Source organism: Trachurus trachurus (assembly GCF_905171665.1).
Source record: "Trachurus trachurus genome assembly, chromosome: 10".
NCBI classification, from domain to species: domain Eukaryota; kingdom Metazoa; phylum Chordata; class Actinopteri; order Carangiformes; family Carangidae; genus Trachurus; species Trachurus trachurus.
The window spans coordinates 1,794,608-1,816,938 of record NC_139894.1 but is presented as its reverse complement, the minus strand read 5'-3'; the positions used below and the strand labels follow the sequence as shown (position 1 = coordinate 1,816,938).

At 40.3% G+C, this 22,331-nt stretch overlaps 1 protein-coding gene across 4 annotated transcripts in view; it reads left to right on the top strand.

Moving 5' to 3' along the window:
- Positions 1 to 22,331, top strand: part of slc36a1 (solute carrier family 36 member 1) — a 76,885-nt gene that overhangs the window by 10,654 nt on the left and 43,900 nt on the right. For all 4 annotated transcript variants that reach the window (XM_083980413.1, XM_083980415.1, XM_083980412.1 and 1 more), the window contains 7 exons: positions 247 to 335; positions 4,045 to 4,134; positions 6,301 to 6,385; positions 11,087 to 11,317; positions 15,429 to 15,527; positions 17,066 to 17,232; positions 19,681 to 19,850. In XM_083980413.1, the coding sequence (XP_083836539.1) occupies positions 247 to 335; positions 4,045 to 4,134; positions 6,301 to 6,385; positions 11,087 to 11,317; positions 15,429 to 15,527; positions 17,066 to 17,232; positions 19,681 to 19,850 (931 nt within the window). The remainder of the gene's footprint in view (positions 1 to 246; positions 336 to 4,044; positions 4,135 to 6,300; positions 6,386 to 11,086; positions 11,318 to 15,428; positions 15,528 to 17,065; positions 17,233 to 19,680; positions 19,851 to 22,331) is intronic.

Sequence of the window (22,331 nt, the reverse complement as noted above, 5' to 3'; positions counted from 1 at the left end):
GGAGGCAGATCTATCACCTCTACACACTTTTCCTCTGCAGAACTTTGAGTGAACTTCTGTAAAAATGTGAAGAATTAGTTCAACAACAAAGGTCCAGACGAAGATATTGAACATCGACGAAAACAGCTGAGCTGCTGTTAACAATCATTTACAATTATTGATCCATCTGCCAATTATTTTCTCAATAGGTCAGCCAGGTGTTGCTGATGCCTGTATTAACCCCTCCCTCCCTCCCTCTCTGTGCAGCTGGGCCCGGTCAGTCTGCTGTGTATGGGCGTCATCGCGGTCCACTGCATGAGGCTGCTGGTCAAGTGTTCCCACCACCTCAGTGTGAAGTAAGTGACACGGCGGCTCAGAAAGTCTTTAAACGCATCACGTTAACCTACTTCCAGCTGATAAAGCTGCTGTTGAATAACAGATGTCAGCTGTTAAACCTCTGAGCTCCTCCTCACACACTCCTCATACATACCATACACCACGGTGATTATAGCTGTTCATCGATCTTCATTAGTTTTTCACTTTGCTTTTTTATTTCAGTTTAGTTTTAGTTAGCTCAACAAGTGATTATGGTTGATTTAGTTTTTATTTTTGAGGAATTGACTAGTTTTTATTTAGTTTTAGTTTAGGATGTTTTAGGAGAAACCCTCTGTGAGATGAACTTCCAAATTTGTGGGATTTTTCCGTTTTAGTTGCATCCCATAAATGTTCAGTCCTCATCAGGTTACATTCACTCTTATCTACCTGTGGGTCAGACTTGAATTATAGTCCCATATTGAGCTGTATTGAGCAATTCAGTTTAGTTTCAGTTAGTTTTGCTTTGTTCATTGTAGTTTTTATTTAGTTTGTGTTTTTGTTAGTTTTAGTTACCGTAACTATAATAACCCTGCTGTACGACCACAATGCATTACTGCCTTTTTAAATGAGGAATTATTTTCTCAACATGGTCTCTCCCCATGGTTTTATCCCCACTGCTCTCTTTACTTACACATTTACTCAGTGTTAACAGCCAGCAGGGGTGAAAAAAGAAAAGTCTTCAGATCTTTTACTTAGATAAATATACACATACTGTACGGCAGCCTGCAGAGACGTCCTGCCGTCACAATGGGACTGAACTCCATGTGCACATTCAGTCCCTCTGTCCTTTTCTATTGGGTTATTTTGTTATATTAAAGCTCATTAATTAACCATCCCTCTGATGATAAGCGACGCTCCCTAAAGTCATGACCTGCAGTGGTGCTGGAGGCTCAAGTGTTAAAATGTTACACAAAAAAACTACAAGAGAATTATCAGCAAATTGTGTGATAATTATCAAAAGTGAATGTTATACAGAAACACTGCTGTCAGGGTGTTTGCATTGTTACTGGATGTTATTATGTTGTAATGAGAATCAGATCTTGACTTGACTCATTATACCAGGTACAGTGCAGTTACTCCTCTGGGTGAAAATACAAAGATAAAGACCAAATAAAGAATTTTAAAAGGTGAACCTTTAATTTACAGGCCACTAATTACATCATAATGTCAAGAAATAGCTAAGAAATAACAGTCAATTTCAAGGACTTATGAAATTGACCGTTATTTCTAGGTTATTTCTTGACATTACTTCGCAATTAATTGTTATTTCTTGGCTATTTCTTCGTCTTTAGAAATTGAGAAATAGACTTCCTGTTTATTATTGTGACATGAAAGTTCTGCTGTACATTTTATCTCTGATTAAGACGTTTGTCTGTGAACAATATATTTTCACACTTCCCAGTTTTGAGGAGAGATCTCTCTCTCTCTCTTTCTCTTTCTCTTTCTCTTTCTCTCTTTCTCTTTCTGATGTCAAAATCACTAGAAACTGTGTTCATGCTGCACAGAAACACCTAAATGTTAACTAGAGAGTTAACAGTCTCTGAGTATGAGCTGTGGGCTTACTGAACTGTCCCATGATGCATTGCAGCTCTTCAGAAATACAAAGGCCGGGCTACGAGGCAGAGGCTCCTGTTACCGACGTTACTGAGCAGTAAAGCGGCCGATCTGTAAAACCATCGCACCGTCGATTTACAAACAGCTGCTGCTTCTATGAACCAATGAAAAACTGTAACACAGTTCAATTCATCTTTAAAACCCTTTACTGCACATCGTTCACCCTCTCTCTGCCTCCTCCTTTCCTGTCTCTCAACTATACAGTGTCAGTAATATATAAGTAAAAAAAAAGCCCAAAAAATAGACTTAAAAAAGTGACCTATAAACGGTGTAATTAGTGAAACTGTAACAATGTTCCACCTCCTTTAAAATCCTGGTTCATATGAAACACAGGATACAGGCTGTGTACTTGAGTGTGGACATCAGCTTGGTAATGGCATCTAAATGTGTTTATTTATTAGCTTACACTCACTGAGACTTCATGTTTTGGTCGTGCGTTTTCTGCAAGTCCTTGTGAATGAACAAAAACCTCTCAAAACTCACGATCGCCTGTTTGAGCAGCAGTTTCTAAGCTGCTTCATTTGTACTTGAGTTCTCAATGGGCCTGAAAATCAAAACATGAACCGGTCCAACCCGCGGGTGTTGAAGCTCAGACCCGATGTTCATTCAATTCAGTTTTTTTTAATTGTCACTTTCATGAAAAACCTAGTAATAAAAAGTACAGTTACAGTACTGGTGAATTGATAAAACAATTTCAGACATAATGAAACTGGTCTGAAATCGATATTTTCCGGCCGCTTCTAATCACAGTCCGCACCTTGCAGAGTTTGAGCTGCACCTCAGTTTCACTTGTTTTCACTTGACAGAGTTTCACACAGAACTTTCTGGTGGAGTCTTTCCATGTTTCTCCTTCTGTGACTGTAAAAAGGGAACATATTACATTTATTTTTTCAGATTGTCTCATAAACTATTAGATTTTTTTTTTTAACAGAACAACTATTATTTACACTGAGCACAAAATGTACTTTTGTTATATTTGAGTGAGACCAAAACATTTTTATTGTGAATAATTCCTTAGTTTTAGGTGTCTACCTCATTTTATTCAAATATGTTTGATGCCAGAGACAAATGAAGGAAAGAAAAACCTGAAAAACCTTAAGCATTTATTTTGGTGTTGTTTAGGCCAGTTCCTTATCCTTATTTTACTCAGTTTTACGCACTTTATGCTACAGTTAAAGAACTGTTTGTTGCAACAAGCTGCATATTTCATTAAAAGTTTAATTAACTATCATCTTAATTGTCTTTATTTTTAGTTAGCATATACCTTAAACACTTCAAGCTGAAAGCTAATGATGGTATATAAGAGCAGCTGCATGCTGGTGCGATAAGCTGTATGTTTTACATTCAATTTACGTATTAACCGATTAGTCGACTAATCGAAAAAAAATAGTCGGTGACTAGTCGACTATCAAAATAATCATTTGTGGCAGCCCTAGTCAGAGGTGCAACAGACCTTAAACCTTGTCACCAGTTTGAACACATTTCTCTTATGTAACTGAAGCAGCGAGACCAATAAATGACGCGTGAGTTACAACTGAGGTGATTAACACACTCGTTATCTGAATCCCATTTGTGTACGTTGCTGCTGCTGCTGCTGCTGCCTGGGACGGTGAACCCTCGTGAGTCCTGTCCACCGTGTCTCTGCCCTTTGCCCCGTTCAGTTCAGACAGGGATATCCTGCTAAAGAGGATTAAACAGACAGAGAGCATGAATGAATGAGCAGCTCCCAGTCGGGAAAAAAAAAGAAAAGAAAAGTAGCACATCAGAGGAGAAAACGTTCATGGGAAAGTTCAGCTACAGGTTCCTTTACTGTAGAGTCGCTGCATCACTTCCTCCTGCTCCTTTATTCACACGTACAGTTCAGTTCAGATCTAACAAAGAGACAAGAAACTTCCACTTCCACCTCAACACTTTTTTTTTCTCTCTCTCTCTCTTGCAGAAGCTTTTCTCACAATTGCATTTTCGTTTGTGGTTGAACAGTGAAGCAGAATAAGTTCAGTGTTCAGATGTGAAGAGTGAACAAATGATAACAGGATGTGTGTGTGTGCGTGTGTGTGTGTGTGTGTTGTGGTCCAGGGTGAACAGGCCGTCTCTGACCTACGGCGAAGCGATGCAGTATGGGATGGAGAACGTCTCCTGGCTGCGGAGGCACTCGACGTGGGGAAAGTAAGAACACACAACAACCAGTCCCTTTGTTTCTGTTTTCAACGCATGATTATGAAAAGACAACACACTCGGTCACGTTTGTTTGTTTGTTTGTGTGTGTGTGTGTGTTGACATTTCTGATGTTAACGGTTATATTTCCCATCCTGTGATGCCTTCACTGGTCCTCTATGAGAAAATATGATCACGGAGAAATTACTCAATACTTTAAGTTTCAAGTTTCAATACTTTATTGCCATGTCAACATAACAACCTTGTTGATTGGGATTTGTTTCAGTGGGCTTCACACACTGACATAAAAACACAAACATACACCCAATACAATACATAAAATAAAAAATCAGAGAAAAAAATCAGAGTTAAGTGCACAATAAAGGTAGTAATACATAGATAATCAATAAATATGACACATTAAAACAATACCCTGCCCCCCTGAATGAACCAGGGTGTTTAAAATAACATTTCTGTGGGTATGTATGTACTGTTCTGGAGTCAGGTTGTTCTGGATTTCAAGCTCCTCAGTCTTTTTTGTGAGGGCAGGAAGTTAAAAAGGCAGTTAGCTGGGTGGGTGGGGTCTTTTAAAATCTTAACACCTTTCTTTACTTTGTAAGAAAAAGTCAGCAACTCTTTATTTCCTGTCTCTGTGTTTAGTTTCTAAGACTTTTGCTAGAAAGATTTCCTGATGTAATTTCATAGTAATAAGTCAAACAGTTGGCACATTACCGATTAATGAACTTTTTCTATTGGTTTTTAATTTTAATTGATAACTTAGAGCGGTTTAAACTTAGAATGCAAACTCCTCAACACATGATGACAGTAAAGTTTTCACTAATGATGAATATTCATTTCATTTTACAATTTATTTCTAGCTTGTATGTATATATATAAAAATGTGAAGTGACAAAAGACAACATGAACTGAGAACAGACAAACTCACAGACAACATGATTCTTAATAACAAAAAGGAAATGTAACATTATTTAGTCCTCCCCTGCATACACACAGAAAAACTAACATGTATGTATCTCTCCTGCACATAACAAATAACATTATGGTGGTGATTCAGATTTCTACAGACTGTAGTGCAGAGTGTAACTACAAATGAAAGGCCGTCGACGCCTCGGTCTCTGATCTGTGCAGTAAATAGGAAGCTGCTCTCAGCAGGGAGTCAGATTAGCAGCTCACCTGCGTCTGTGCAGGTAAAAATAAACACACACACACACAGACGCACTGAAGCTCAGTGTCATGAGAGCGTGTTCCCCCAAAAAACATGGAGCGATTCCTCCAGAACTGATGATTCTCTGGGTGTCAGTCTGAAATGATCAGTGTTCATGAATCTTAGCGTATCATCACAGTGTGTCAGAGGATTTTTAACCTCAGTGTGACGTCCTATCACGGTGGTGGTGGAGCTATAGAGTTCCTCTGGCACCTTCATTCCCAACGCCATAATAATAATTAGTTTAGTTTAGTTTATTTAGATCCCCATTAGCTTTTGCCACGCAGCAGCTATTCTTCCTGGGGTCTTTTCATCATAATAAATGACAAATACAAACCATTAACACATAAAATACATTAATACATAAAACAAAAAAAATACATACAGAAAACACATACTCAATACAAGAAAAAACAAAAAACAAAAAACAAAAAAACAAACATCCAAGACAAACACTTAACATATGTTACCCGCTCCTACATTGAATCACTACACAACAAGAATACCAGGACCCAGTTTTACAAATAGGCTACTAATGGTCAAAATTGCGATCAAAATAATAATCTCTTAGTTTCATTTTAAAACTAACCATGTTTCTTTGTTGTATAACATAATTCGGAAGGGCATTCCACTCCTTCATAGCTCGATATAATACTGTGCCTTGAGAGAGTGCCCTGGGTAAAATAAAATAACCTCCAGCAGCATGTCGAGTTGAATAATTATGTGTGTTTGAACTAAAAGATGCCAACATAATAAATAAAAGATGCCAACATAATAAATAAATCAAGAAAAAGAGGAACCAAGGCGTGATCGGTGTCTGTATGTGACCCAGGTAGATGCTCTGAGTACATGATTGTGCTTTTTCTTCTTGGCACATTTGTTTTGTCTGTGTATAAATTTCCTGCCTTGACTGGACAATAAAGTTTTTTTTTTTGTTCTATTTCTCTCCTCAGACGGACGGTGAACTTGTTTCTCATCATCACCCAGCTCGGCTTCTGCTGCGTCTACTTCGTGTTCCTCAGCGATAACGTCAAGCAGGTCAGGACCGGGACTCACACACACACACACACACACACACACACACACACACACACACACACACACACACACACACACACACACACACACACACACACACACACACACACACACAAATATTTTATAAAATCCCTCAGCCCAGTGTGTTTTAATGAATTTAATGAATATAATGAAAATACATCTGATACAGGATATAAATCCTCTACACCAGACTCAAGATAATGACAACATATAAAAACAAAACAAATGTACCGTTTAAAACTTCAATCTTATAACATAATATCACTTTAATACATAATCTCCCACAATACCTCAAAACAAACAAACAAAAAAATTAAATCCAAGTCTGCAAAAGTCATAATCTTGCTTTATAATTATATAAAAAGTCCTTATTTGACCAGAAATGATCTGGTCTATTTTTAAAGGAATTTACTGACTTGTTACCTGAACTTCTCCACCAATCAGTATGAATCTATCCAGGGTTCCTACGCAAGTATAGAAAGTTAAGTTTAGTTTAGTTTTTTATTTGCACATTATATAACCTGCATAAACAATTAAAATAGTAAAATAAAAAATTGTGCAGGAGAGGTAGAAGCCAAAAAAGGCTTATAAAAATACCTCCCCTATGTAACAAACAACAAAAACAGCGGTGGTCTTCAAAGTAAGAAGATAATACAGAAATTCATAACATAAAAAAAATAGAAAAGAAAGAAAGACAAATTAACATAGAAAAATGAAAGATACTGAATTAAAAAAAAAAACAATTTAAAAAAGTATAGAATAGTATGGAAAATGGAAACTATTGTATGGAAATTTATCTTAATACTTATCTGGGTTTGGTCTTATCCACATTATTATTTTGTATGTGCTATTATTGTACCAAGCTACATTCTACCGGAAATTATTTGGTGACATAACATCATACAAATTCAGAATAATGAAAACAAATGATTAATTGCATGATTTATTAACATGATACACATCTATTTACTCAAATGTCACAAATTATTTGAATTTTTTTTACTGAGAAATCTGGAAATTAGGGTCTAGGGAATTTGGAAATGTAAAATGTTGTTAAATGTTATCATGCCCCACTAAATGCAGACAGATCACAGATCGGTGTGTGTTCACTCAGCTTTCCTCGGTGTCACATGAAAGTTATTTTTTCGTTTACATTGCAGCCTCCAAAGGTTATGTAACGTTGTGTGTTGCCCATGTATATGTGCATGTGATCGCTAAAGGGAGTGCGTAGGGTTCAGGGTGTGTGTTCAGAGTTTGCACATACCACAACAGATAGAGCGAAGTGGGTCAGTAACAGAGGAAGGATAACAGTGGTTTTACAAAGCGTCACATGCATCGGCGTCGACACGCAGCAAATTAAAATAACCTCAAACTGCACATGAAGAGAAAAGAAACGTTAGATTCAGTTGTACAGCATTTGGAGGAACTTGAATCTCGTTTCTGCTTCATATCGTTTATTTATCTTCACTTTTTATTGTCTAGTTTTAATTCTGTGTTGCATTTATGTGACTTTAAAACAACATTTTCAAGAGCCAGAGAACAGAGAGAATCTACTTGATAATGATCAACCACCTTCTCTCTCTCTCTCTCTCTCTCTCTCTCTCTCTCAATCGTGCTTTTCAGTCCAGTCACACTCTTTCTCTTCATCGCAGGTTGTTGTGAGGTCACAGGAGTGTTTGTTTGCTTTGTCCCCGAGTGTGAACCGTGTGATTGTGTGATTGTGGGTTCGACCCCGACCTCTTTATCACCGGCTGACCTCTATCTCGCTGTGATTGGAAAATTTACACCGGCTGAACAGTTTTTCAAATGAACTGTTAACACACATGATAGGTTTTTGTTTGTTTGTTTTTCTTTCTTAACCTGCCTAAAGTCTGAAGCTGAGGCAGAGAACAGTCTAGTTGGCATTTTGTGTTTTCGCATAAAGTCTCTGTATCTCATTAAAAACATAAACAGAAAGTTCAGTTTGTAAATCTGGATAATAAAAGTCCAAAAAGTTGAAATAAAGTTAAAGGGATAGTTCAACATTTTGGCAAATTGGCCCATTGCCATAATTGCTATAGTCATAGCAGTAGGTTCGTTACCTTTATTTGTCGGTGTAAGCTATTTTTAGAACGGAGGAGCAGAGCGTCAGGCTGCTCAGGGCTATGCTATGGAGGCTAAGGGAATTTCTTGGTTTTCCTCATCAAACTCATCAAATACACAACCCAACAACTCCAAAACGCTTTCGTGGACAAGTTGTGACCTGCACAATCACCACGCTATGAGATAATAACACAACGTTACGAAACGGAGCCGTTTTCGAGGTAAATACAGAGTCTGCTTGCTGAAAAACTGTCCCTGAACGCAACGCGCATCAGCGGTTTTGCATGAATTTCCCTCTAAAACAACTCTGTCTCGTAACGTTCTATTATTATCTCATAGCGTGGTGATTGTGCAGCTCACAACTTGTCCACGAAAGCGTTTTGGAGTTGTTGGGTTGTGTATTTGATGAGTTTGATGAGGAAAACCAAGAAATTCCCTTAGCCTCCATAGCATAGCCCTGAGCAGCCTCCCGCTCCGCTCCTCCGTTCTAAAAATAGCTTGCACCGACAATTAAAGGTAACAAACCTACTGCTATGACTATAGGGATTATGGCAATGGGCCATTTTGCCAAAATGTTGAACTATCCCTTTAATAAAGTCCTGAATGGGCCGAGTGTGTGTAGTACAGGTTCCTTCCACTAGATGGAGTTCTTCCCTCAGTCATAACAACCAGAGTTCAACACCGGAGATGAAACGTTTTAAACGTTTTAAATGTTTTAAATGTTTTAAATATTCATCATCTTCACAACAGCAACAAATACACAGATTAATGAATGAAACAAACTGTGACAGAAGAATAAAAGAAAAACACTGAGACAAGTCACAAACAGGAAGAAAGATGGACACCGACAGTTTGAGATGAAAGTGACATTGTCTCTCCTCCTCTTCCTCCTCTTCTTCCTTCTCCTCCTCCTGTTCTATTCTTCTTCCTCCTCTTCTTCCTTCTCCTCCTCCTGTTCTATTCTTCTTCCTCCTTTTCTTCCTCCTCCCCCTCTTCCTTGTCTTCTCCATCCTTCTCCTCCTCTTCCTCCTCTTCTATTCTTCTTTCTCTTCTTCTCCCTCCTCCTCCTCTTCCTCTCCCTCTCCTCTTCTTTTTCCTCCTCATCTTCTTCCTCTTCTCCCTTCTCTTCCTCCTCTTCTATTCTTCTTCCTCCTCCTCCTCCTCCTCCTTCTCTTCTCCCTCCTCTTCCTCATCCTCCTTCTCATCTTCTTCCTTCTCCCCCTCCTTCTCTTCTTCCTCCTCCTCTTCCTCCTCCTCCCTCTCCTCCTCTTCCTCCTCTTCTCTTCTTCTCCCTCCTCTTCTTTCTTCTCCTCCTCTACTTTCTCTTTTCCCTCAACCTCCTCTTTTCCTCCTCCTCTTCCTCTTCCTCCTCATTCTCTTCTTCTTCCTCCTCTTCTCCCTCCTCCTCCTCTTCCTCCTCCTCCTCTTCCCCCTCCTCCTCCTCCTCCCTCTCCTCCTCTTCTTCCTCTTCTCCCTCCTCCTCCTCTTCCTCCCTCTCCTCCTCCTCCTCCTCCTCCTCCCTCCTCCTCCTCCTCCCCCTCCTCTTCCCTCTCTTCTTCCTCCTCCTCTTCCTCCTCCTGCCCCCCCCCTCCTCCTCCTCCCTCTCTTCCTCCTCCTCCTCCTCCCCCTCTTCTCCCTCTTCCTCCCTCCTCTCCCTCTTCCTCCCCCTCCCCCTCCCCCTCCACCTCCCCCTCCTCCTCTTCTTCCTCTTCTCCCTCCTTCTCCTCTTCCTCCCTCTCCTCCTCCTCTTCTCCCTCTTCTCCCTCCTCTTCCTCCTCCTCTTCTCCCTCCTCTTCCTCCTCCTCCTCCTCCTCCCTCTCCTCCTCCTCCTCCCCCTCCCTCTCTTCTCCTCCTCTTCCTCCTCCTTCCTCCTCTTCTTCCTCCTCCTCCTTCCTCCTCTTCTCCCTCTTCCTCCTCCCTCTCCTCCTCCCCCTCGTCCTCCTCCTCCTTCTCCCCCCTCTTTCTCCTCTTCCTCCTCTTCTCCCTCATCTTTCTTCCCTCTCCTCCTCCTCTTCTTCCTCCTCTTCCCCTCCTCCTCCTCCTCCTCCTCTTCTTCCTCCTCCTCCTCTTCTTCCTCCTCTTCCCCCTCCTCCTCTTCCTTCTCCTCTTCTCCCTCCTCTTCTCCCTCCTCCTTCCTCCTCTTCTTCTTCCTCCTCCTCCTCCCTCTCCTCCTCCTCCTCATCCTTCCCTTCTCCCCCTCCTTCTCTTCTTCCTCTTCCTCCTCTTCTTTCTCTTCTCCCTCCTCCTCCTCCTCCTCCTCCTCCTCCTCTTCCTCCCTCTCCTCCTCCTTCCTCCCTCCTCCTCCCCCTCCTCCTCCTCTTCCTCCCTCTCCTCCTCCTCTTCCTCCTCCTCCCTCCTCCTCCCCCTCCTCCCTCTCTTCTTCCTCCTCCTCTTCCTCCTCCTCCTCCTCCCTCTCCTCCTTCCTCCTCCTCCTCCCCCTCCTCCTCCTCTCCTTCCTCCTCCCTCTCCTCCTCCCTCTCCTCCTTCCTCCTCCTGCCCCCCCTCCTCCTCTTCCTCCTCCTCCCCCTCTTCTCCCCCCTCCCCCCCCCCCCCCCCCCTCCTCCTCCTGCCCCCCCCCCCCCCCCCCTCCTCCTCCAGGTGGTTGAAGCCGCCAACGCCACCACCTTCAACTGCCACGTGAACCTGACCAACAACCAGACTGAGGTGCTGGTGCCGAGCTTCGACTCTCGGCTCTACATGCTCTGCTTCCTGCCGGCCGTCGTCCTGCTCGTCTTCACGCCGAACCTCAAGTTCCTGGCTCCGCTGTCGCTGGTGGCCAACCTGATGATGACGGCCAGCCTGGTGCTCATCTACTTCTACTCCCTCACGGTAAAACACCACGATGACACTCATCATCATCATCACAAAACTAAACTGAAACAAAACACAACACAACTACTTAAAGCAGAAGTGAGTGATATATTTGTGTTAATATAAGTCTTAAATGGTTATATCTTCCGACAGCAATCACTTACATAGAGTGTTTGGTCTGAAACACGGGTCTGTCAGTCACTCTGCTCTGCTCTGAGCCGAAGAGAAAACATTTATCGTATCCTACAGTTTTTATCCAATGAGGAGAGAGAACATGCCGTTCTCTCTCCTCATTGGATAAAAACTGTGTGTGCAGCCAAGGGACGCCGTGAATGTGGCGACGTAGCGACGAGGACTGTTATGGTGCATTCAAGGAAACTCGTATTTTTCCGACCTGTGAAGTGGTACCAGTTCGATCTGGTACGAGTTCACGGGTCGGAAGTTACGAGTGGCCGTTATAGTGACTTTCACCGGTAAAACAGGTCGGAAAAACACGAGTGGGTTGCCTGGAACGCTACAGAGTCGTAAGTTGTGACTTGAAGCTGTAATTTACGATTTCAAAAGCCTGCCTGGAACGCAGCATTAGCCAAAACGACCGGACCACTCACTTCTGCTTTAACTCCGCCCACCACACCAGTACATCTTCCCCTAGGATGAGGGGATAAATTAGCTCCATAAAATGCTTCTTTATAAAAAAGAAGTGGGGAAAGTAAGAACACACAACAACCAGTCCCTTTGTTTTGGTTTTCAACGCATGATTATGAAAAGACAACACACTCGGTCACGTTTGTTTGTTTGTGTGTGTGCCTTCACTGGTCTTCTTTGAAAAAATATGATCATGGAGAAATGACTGAACACTTTAGTTTGTAAGAAAAAGTCAGCAACTCTTTATTTCCTGTCTCCGTGTTTAGTTTCTAAGACTTTTTCTAGAAGATTTCCTGATGTAATTTCATAGTAATTAGTCAAACAGTTGGCACATTACCGATTAATGAACTTTTTCTATTGGTTTTTAATTTTAATTGATAACTTAGAACGGTTTAAGCTTTCTTTTTTGACCAATCAAAAGTGTGGCATATTCTGGACTTTGTATTGATTTTGCTGTCCATCCCAAAAAAAAAACACTGTGAAACCAAGGCAAAGTGCCGTATCTGTAGCTAATACCCAGCCAAAGTGCAGTATCTGCATCAAAACCAAGGCAAAATGTGCAGAGTCTGCCATAAAACGGTCAAAATTGGTCAGAAAGACAAACTACAAAATACATTTAATTCAGTCCACCTTTATCTAATCAATTATAGACTTGGTAGTTATTCATAATTTGATGCTTAAACCTGACAATGAAAAACACAAAAAGCTGTTTTTCTCAGTTTGGCATTTTTACAGCACTTTGCCTTTGTAGGGCAGAACCGGTGTGAATGTGGTATGAATGAATAGTGGTTTCTGTACGTGCTTTGGGTATCGGGTATCAATAGAAAAGCGCTATATAAATGTAAACCATTATTATGGTGAAGCTTATATGGGTCAGTGACGTGATGCAACCCAATGTCAGCAGGTTCATAAAAATCTGGCTTTATACAGGACAATAAATGTGGAATAAACGTAATTCACTTTTACAATGCAGCACCATGTTTCTTGACAGATTTTACATAATTTTTAGGATAACATTTTAGGATAAGTCCTGCTCAGTGTTGCTAAAATTCATCAAAATTCAAACATCTAAAAAATCTATTTCAAGTTAACGTTTTCAGGAGAAAGTATAGCTTTTTAAATCTACTGTGGATGGATAAAATATAAAATGTTTATCATTATTTTATGGTTACACCATTTGACATTTTCAGGGCATTCAGTCTTATTTTTGTTTTAAAAAAAAGTTCAAATAACTAAAATGTACATTAGTACACAAATCTGATGCTTTTGTAGATATTTCTGAATTTCTCATCTTGTCACTGACCCATACACATGAACTAGTTTTAATTTCTCTTTCACACCTGTTGCCAACACCATGATATGTTTGTTTTTTTCCATTATTCATAACAGAATTCCTCGTTATCCGATATTTTATCACATCCACTGATCTTAAATCAGCGTCCTGTCACACAACAATAGAGCTTGAGCGTATACTTAAAACTAACTACAGCTTAACACAGACATGTTTACAGGGCAAAAACCACAAACAATAATTAAAAAATGACATAAAAAGAGGTTGACAAGTAATAATAATGACCATCTTTCAGAAAACTATAATCTTTCTGTGTTTCTCCTTGGTATAAACCTGTTTCACTCTTTCTCTCCATCGGCTGTGGTGGTTTCAGACAGATTATCTATCTATTTATTCAAGCCAAATTCTCAATAAATCAATAAAACCTCCGTCCCTCATACCGTCATACTGGGTTTATTACCTCATCTAATATAATATAATACTATGAAAAGTGTTGGATCCAAATTAAAATTAATATTTAAAATCAAGTTCATTTCTGTCTGAATAACTCGTCCAGAAATGCAATATCTCACAAAAAAATATGCGTGATGTCAATGTAAATGTTTTAATTTTGATTTAATTGAAAAAAATCTTGTTATTTATCTGATTTCCATATTTACAACAGACAGAGGTCGACTCTACTCGACCTGTGCCTCGTCCGAACTCACACAGATTAAGATTTACAGATACAACCTCCAACCTCACACTCTTTTTAACCTTTTTCCCCCCCATCTGTCTCTGTTTTCACTTCGCCGATCGCTCTTTGGGGGTTGTTATGGATAACAGGACGACTGGTAGTGACAGTCTCTCCAGATTACCCATTTTCCTGCTGTGGAGTATTTCATCACACTGCTGCAGCTTCTTCTTCTTCTTCTTCTTCTTCGTCTTCTCCTTCTTTTTCTTCTTTCCAGATACATAGCAGTCCCTGAGAAACGGCCTTGTCTTGGAGAGAAAAAAAAGAAGCAACAGAAACTGTACAAAGCTCCGGCGCCGTAGAGACACATTTGGCCTGTGAGGTGTTTCTGTGGCTGATGAATCACCTCGACGAGGAATTTTTTGGGGAAAAACTAGAGCATAAAGGCTCCAAATATTTCAAAAGGAGTCTGGTTTCCCTGTTTGGGCTCTGCAGGTCACCACAGGAGCGCCGGATAATAACACTGTGTCCTGGCTCCCATTTAAATTTTAATGAAGGTTTTGGCTCCTCGAGGCCAGATATGATCATACACGGCAAAATAACGGGGACGTTTCTCCGCGACAACAAAGATGTGGTGAGAAGCTGTGAAGTCCGGCTGATTAATTCAACCACAGTCGTTGTTTTTTACCGTTTCCCGGGAGTACGACATCTCACATTGTCGTCTAATCTTCCCATCTGGCGTTTATATAGTATATTAGCGGTCACAGGCAATTCACTGTTTTGTAATAGTGGGCAATTCCACAACGACTAATCAAAGGGCCTTAATCATGTTGAATGATTCTATCGCACGCTAATGTCATTTGTAAACACTGGACGACAGATGAGTCCAACTGGGGCTGTTCCCTCGACACTATGCTGCTTAATGTGATCACTCGGTGTCCACAGAGAGGAAGATTAGGACCGCATCCATTATCTGTCATTCAGAAATAACAAACCAATCTGAAGGGAGAACTCAATAAAGCCTCGGATGATTTACAGTATTTAAAGGACAGTAGCGCCACATTATGTAATAACGACGCATTTTGTAATAAAATTCTTGAACGCAATTTGTATAATAAACTTTGCCGTGTTTTATAATAAGTTGTTACATATTGCATCATTTATTATAAAATGTGGGTGTTGCACTTTTATTATGACGAAAATGTAATAATTTGGTGCATTATTTAACAACTTGTTACAAAATGCGACAAAGTTTATTACATATTGCGTCGTTATTACATCATGAGGTGAAAATGTATTACATCATTACATAGAGATGTCGCAATTACTTGTTTTCACAGTTAATCACGGTATTAAAAATCCCTGTATTAGTGTCTTCTGTGATTGGTTCATTTGATTATGTCTCCCATTTATCTTTGAGGAGATCTAGAGGCATCAAATCATGTACGGTTTTACAATATTTTGTTTATTGTGACAGGACGTTAACGTTTTTGTTGTGTTTTCTTCTTTTTTCCCTGCAGAACATCACGGACCCCAGCGACCTGCCAAAGGTGGGCCGAGCCAAGGACTACCCCCTCTTCTTTGGGACGGCCATCTTTGCCTTCGAAGGGATCGGAGTGGTACGTGACTGACACATCAACATCCGTACAGTTAAAATCATTTACAGCTGGTTTTCACATTAAACGGCTCCATTAGACGCCTGGTCAGAGGTCTCAGCTTTTATACCTGGTGTTATAACCATACTCACTCTCTCTGACATTACTGGACTTCTAATGACTCAATTTTTTCATTTTCATTTATTCCTTTTATTATTTTGAGAGAAATACCAGAGATCAGTTTCGGACAAGTTGCAATAAAATAGCTGTACATGAATCGATTCGATATTGATTCATTTAGAGATATTTCAGTTTTAATACCAGTTTTGCTTGGTTATGAAAGAGATTGTCACATAAATAATGCTGCAAATTATACAAAGATGGAACTCTCTAGCCTGGTGCATTATTGAAAATAATAATGTTTACACAAAATTGACCCAAAAGCAGTTTCATTAATGCAGATTTATTTAACATGACCAGTGCAACTCTTCAGCACAGTCGTGGGTGATAATTCAAGTAGCTACAGCAATCAATGTGCACATTTCAGCAGTGAATGGACACAACAAAATGTAAACAGGAGAGTGAGATTAGTCAGGAAACGGCTACATTAAAAGATCGATCTAAGGATTTTATTCAGATTCAGATTCAAGGTTTTTATTAGAATTTTCTCCTATTTACTCGCACACACAGAAATGAACCCAATAACGTTTCTCATTGGGTGTTAACGGTGCATTAAAATAAGTTAAGAATCTAAAAACATTTTAGAAAAACTAAAACAAGATGAGATGAAGAAGTGAACTAAGATCAAAGAATTTCATAAGACCAGTTTGTCCAACACAGATAAAAACAAATGTCCAGAATCTGCACCTGGAATAAAAATAAAAAACAAATGAACGAGTCTCACAGGAGAGTGAACCATGTTTACAACCTGGTTTACAGTGTGTTAGGAATCATTATGTTGACATTATGTTGCTGGGAAGATTTCCATTCATCCATTCCCTCCTTCCCTCCCTGAGCAGGGAGTCGGATCAACAGCGATGTGTGTCCAATGTGGGCATTAACATGCATGACACTGTGCTCACATAAATTATAAACTAAAGCGTGGATGTTTTGCTTCTGTTCAGCGTGCAGCTTCCAGACGCACTGAGCAGGTTCCTGTGTGAGAGAGAGAAAGGCAGAAAGCTGCAGGGACACTCAGCAACTCCTCATTGGTATTCAATTAACAGAGCCCCAGCGAGCCGCGGAGAGAAGATTACACTTTTCAGAAATGTTGAGTGCCGCCACCCGCGCAGGAGAGCCTCAGCCTTTTTGCCGAAATGTCAAAACAAATTTGGCTTTTTCATTTTTAACATCCATCAGCCCAAATCAAGACATCACAGCCTGAGAGGAAGTGACATTTTGGAAAAATAGAAAAGTCGCGCACAGCAACACCGAGATGACATGATGTCCCCGCCGCCTCGGACTGTTGTTCCTCCGCAGAGTGTCTTGTCCGTCTGAAAGTGTCATGCAGTCACACGTTTGACCCGTTTGTCCTGGTCTTGTTGTCTTTTCTTTTCTGGCAGGTTCTTCCCCTGGAGAACAAGATGCAGCGGCCGCAGAGCTTCACCACGGTGCTGTACCTGGGCATGGGCATCGTCACCTTCCTCTACATCAGCCTCGGCACCATCGGGTACATGTGCTTCGGAGAGCACATAGGAGGCAGCATCACCCTCAACCTGCCGAACTGCTGGTGAGAAAAACACCAGCTCTGTCCACACCACGGGGCAGCAAACAAGTCGCTTTTAGGCGAAATTCACCGTTTTAATTTGAAATTTGTGATGTCCTAAGTGGAAAGACGTCGCCTCCGAGATGTAGAATGGGTTTTATAGAAGAGAAACACACGTTTCAGGACAGAACAGACCTGTATCATCAGAACAGACAAACGTAATCACAGAAGGCTGAAAATCACTGGACATGTCTGATATGGGATTATACAAATCAACTATGTAAAGTAGAGCTGTCAAGATGTACGGTATGCAGTAGTTAATTAATGCATATACTGTACCTATCACTTCCATTGTTTCCAATATACAGGTGCATTAGAATATCATGGGAGAGTTCGTTATGTCAACAATTCAATTCAAAAAGTGAAACTAATACATTATATAGATCCATTACACACAGAATGAAACATTTCATGTCTTTATTTATTAAATTTATTTAAATTGTAATAATTATGGCTAACATTAAATGAAGACCTGAAAGTTAGTATCCCCAAAAAATTAAATGTCACAAAGGACCAATTTTTTTCTCCTTTAAAAAAACTAAACAACATTTTTAATTGGAAATGTTAGCCTTCTGACAAATATGTCCATCTTTATGCACTCAGTACTTGGTTGGGGGGGCTGTCACTGACTACATCTTAAAAACATGAAGAACTGAGGGAGTTTAATCTGCCCCTGTCAGTAATTTGAGGAATGTGTCATGTGCTCATTACGGACTGTAACAGGTTGTTTTGCCCACACTCTGGTGGTGACAGACGATTGACGAATAACACATTTTTATTACAGTGTTCACACAATATAATAACAATAAAAGCATTTGTATTTTTTACATTTAATAGTCAAAGCATTCACGATAGTCATTCAAAATCAGAGGGAGGAGGGAGGTGTAGAGGAATGACTGCTACTGCTAATGGCTTTTAACTCTTCTCTCCCTGAAGCAAATGAGAGTGTGAATGGTCTACGACGCCATCTAGTGGCCGGCCTCAGAATAATTAGATACTCACTTTCTATTAGACTGTATTAACAAATTACTACAAAGATAGCAGATGAACCAACAAAAGACTGATGGTACCAAACGGCTTTAACTCTTTTAGCAGGTTTTTACATTTTCTATTTGCCCATAATTTCACTCTGAAAGCAGAATCTGAAATATCTGGCAAAAGGCCGTCGGATTAATTAGACTGTAACCCAAAAAACGAGAAGTGTTGCACATGAAACAATAACTATGAAGCCTCTGGGTTATAATGTGGGGAAGCTGTTAATTAATGGTGGTAATTTGATTTATTGAACAATAAGCTGCTCTGAGCCACAAAACCAACGTCCAACAAAACTAAAACAGGAACCTAAACTAAACTAAACATCCCACCTCCCAAATATCAGACTTACAGTATTAACAGTATAAATTAGTAAAATAGTTCACATAACCAGACATTTAAACTATTTAGTGCATATTTGTTGTATAATCCTGAACTAATTTGATCAAATTGTCTCACAGCAAACCAGAGAATAGGTGGTTTATGAGGAAAGAAACAGGAAAAATACATCACAGGGAGTAGTGAGGAGGTAAAAGGAGCCGAGTCACTAAACTTTTTTTGCCCCAGGACCTCAGTCGAGACCGAGTCTGTAAAATTCACACGTTGTTGTGTAATTGATGGATTTGGAAACATCTGCAGTTATTAGTTTTAGCAAAGAGGCAGCGACCTCCCGGTGGACAGCCAGCTAATAACACGTCTCCAGGAAGGAAGTAGGTCAGGAAAATAATTTCCACGACCTCGGAGCAAACTAACTTTTAGACAGATTTGTAGTGTGTGTGTGTGTGTGTGTGTGTTTGTGTGTGTTATCTGGTCTGGTTCGGTTTGCAGCGGCCGTTATTGCCCCCGTTCATCTTCGGCTCCGATGTGTCCTCATTTCATTTTCCGTCCGTGAGCTCATTTTGCTTTTCAGAGATAATAAAGTTGGTAAAAAACCAAAAACCGCTCTGATTAGATTTGTTTGCTCATTACTCGTTACTATCATCGCAGCTGCAGGAGACCAGCACCGTCTTTTCAAACGACTGGACTGATGTCGCTAATTAGTGGAACAAATTGTCTGTTTAATGAGGTTGAAAGCAGAAAGATTGTAATTACCAGTATCTGTATTTGAAAAAGAAACAGTGAGCAGTGAGTGGACAGTCGGTGTTTATGTGTGTTTTAACAAGCGCCGCCTATTGATTCCTCTTCATCTTGTAATATGTTTCTGATGGATCCTGGCGCTGGGGCTCGTTTTCTGTTTCTACAAGTGGTTTTTGATTAACTTCCTCTCACTGCACTGAACTGATCTGAACATGATTGTTTGCCTTTTTTTTTTCTTTCTGCTCTCTAACTTTTTTTTATTTATTTTTTCCCTCCTCCATGCACCTCTGTGATGACATCCAGGACCTACCAGGCCGTGAAGCTGCTCTACTGCTTCGGTATTTTCATCACCTTCGCCCTCCAGTTCTACGTCCCCGCGGAGATCCTGATCCCGCCGGTGGTGGCCCGCGTGTCGGAGCGCTGGGAGACGGCCGTCGACCTCCTGCTGCGCACCGTCCTGGTCATCTTCACATGTGAGTACTGGTCACTGCCTGGTGTATGTATGTATGTATGTATGTATGTATGTATGTATGTATGTATGTATGTATGAGTGTGAGAGAAAGAAAAGCTCTGACTTGCTTGGGGAGACGTTGTTTGGTGTCACATATATAAATCCAGGGTTCCTACGCAATTATGGAAAGTATGGAATTTGATTTTGTACAATTCCAGGTCTGGAAAAGTATAGAAAATGGAAACTATTGTATGGAAATATATTTATCTTATTACTTATCTGGGTTTGGTCTCATCTGAAGTTATTTGGGTTAATTATTTTGTATGCGCTATTGTACCTAGCTACAATCTCCAGGAAATGATTTGGTTACATAATGGCATACACATTCAGAATAATGAAAACAAACGATACATTGCTTGCTTTTTTTTTATATCATGCACATCTATTTACTCAAATATCACAAATAATTTGATTTTTTTTTACCGAGAAGTCTGGAAATTAGGGTCTGGAAAAAGTATGGAATTTGGAAATTTCAAATGTGTAGGAACCCTGTAAATATCTAGATCCCGAATATAAGACGACTCATCTTTTTCAGACTTTTTTCGACGGAAAAAAATATATTCGGGTCAATACGGTATTTTCAGGCCAAAGCCAACCCGAACCCGGCCAAAAATGTAAAAAAGAAAAAGGGACCCGAGCCGTCCTATATACAGTTGAGGATGAAATGATTAGCCCCCCTTTTTGCAAATATTTTCCAAGTGCTGTTAAACAGAGCAAATATTTTTTAACACAGTGTTGTCAAACATCATAGTTGTATTTTGGATGCTTGAAATAATTTACTTTGCACACAGACATGAAATTATGTCACAAAGAACTACCAGAGTCAAAGTTATCAGCCCCCTGATGCGAATAGTCGGTTGTGAGTCCTTGTTGCTGGATAACAGAGTAAAGTTGTTTGTTTTAGTTTTCAATAACAAGTCTCTGACACGTCTCCTGTGGAACTCCAGCTCATTTTTCTTTGGGAAATCTCTCCAGCTCCTCCAGATTTCAAGTCAGAGCTTTGTGCAGGCCAGTCAATAACACTCACTTTGGTCCCGTGGAGGTCGTTCTTCACTTGGACTGATGCATGTTTTCTGTTCGTTGTCAAGTTGGAAGACAAAGCAACAACCCAGATTCAGTTTCACTGCTGACTGCTTCAGGGTTTCTTTACAAAACCTTTAAACGAACCGATCTTTGTGGTGAAACTCCAGGTCTGAATCCACTCTTAGTTAGATACCAGGGCCCGTATTCCTAAAGATTCTAAGAATCCTCTCAGAGAGCTCCTAACTTAACCTAAAAATTCCTAGCAAGGAGTTTTAGCTTAGGAGTGATTCCAGAACCCTCTCAGAGAACTCTGAGCAAGGAGTGGACAGAAACTCCTATCTTAGTGAGGAGGTGTGGTTGACCCCCGTTGCTAGGTATGAGTCATCATTTCAAACGCTGTGATTGGTTGATCCATAAAGTTAGATAAAGGGGCGGTGTTTAGCTCAGTTGGTAGAGCAGTCCTATCCTGCATGTCATTCCCCCTCTTTCTGCTTCCTGTCTCTCTCTCAACTGTTCTGTCAATTAAAGGCCAAAAAGCCCAAAAAATATACTTTAAAAAAAGCTAGATAAAAAATATAATTTTGGTGATAATCGGCAAAGGATGGACCCTCAAATTGATAAATTTAACCATAGAATCCAATCTTATAAAGACTGTGTAATTGTAAAAAATATTTCACATAAAACAAAATAGCCTATCTGTTAAATGAATAGTAAGCTATACTTAAAAATTATCCTACAAAATGTGTGAAAACTTGCACAGTATTCACATAGTGAAACTTGCTTATATTAATTACCATGCTGGTAATTTTTGCACTTTCAACTTTCAACATTTCAACTCAATTTGGTATTAACGAGGGTAAAATGGCTCAGCTTTCAGTGATTGCTGACCGGCCTATAAGAAGCAGTGTTGGGTGGCTTTGAAATCTACCACAAACCAGTGAACAGCAATGGAGAAGAAAAGAACAACCCACTGGAACAGGAACAATCTGTAGCGTTTCATTAATTCACTGTCATCCAGTGTTTGGAGAATATCTCTCCTGCCTCTTCTGTCCACCATTCTGTCCTCTGCTTAGGGAACTCCTAAGCCACTTAAAAGTCCTCTTCCCTACTCTTAACAGATCCCACCTTAGGAGCTCTCTTAAGAGCTAGGATTCTTTAGGAATAGGCTTTTATCTTTACTAGGATCTACTCTTAACTTTTAGGAGAAATTCTAAGAAAACATCATGATTCTAAGAATTTTCTTAGAATTTGGCCACTAGGAGCAACTCTTTGCACTAAGAATCTTTAGGAATACGGCCCCAGGTCCATAGCTCCTGGTGTAGATTTAACAAGGTGCTGGAAAAGTTCCTCAGAGATTCACAGGTCACACAGCTGCTGCAGATGTGTTGGATGTCGATCTCATGATCCACCACATCCTGAA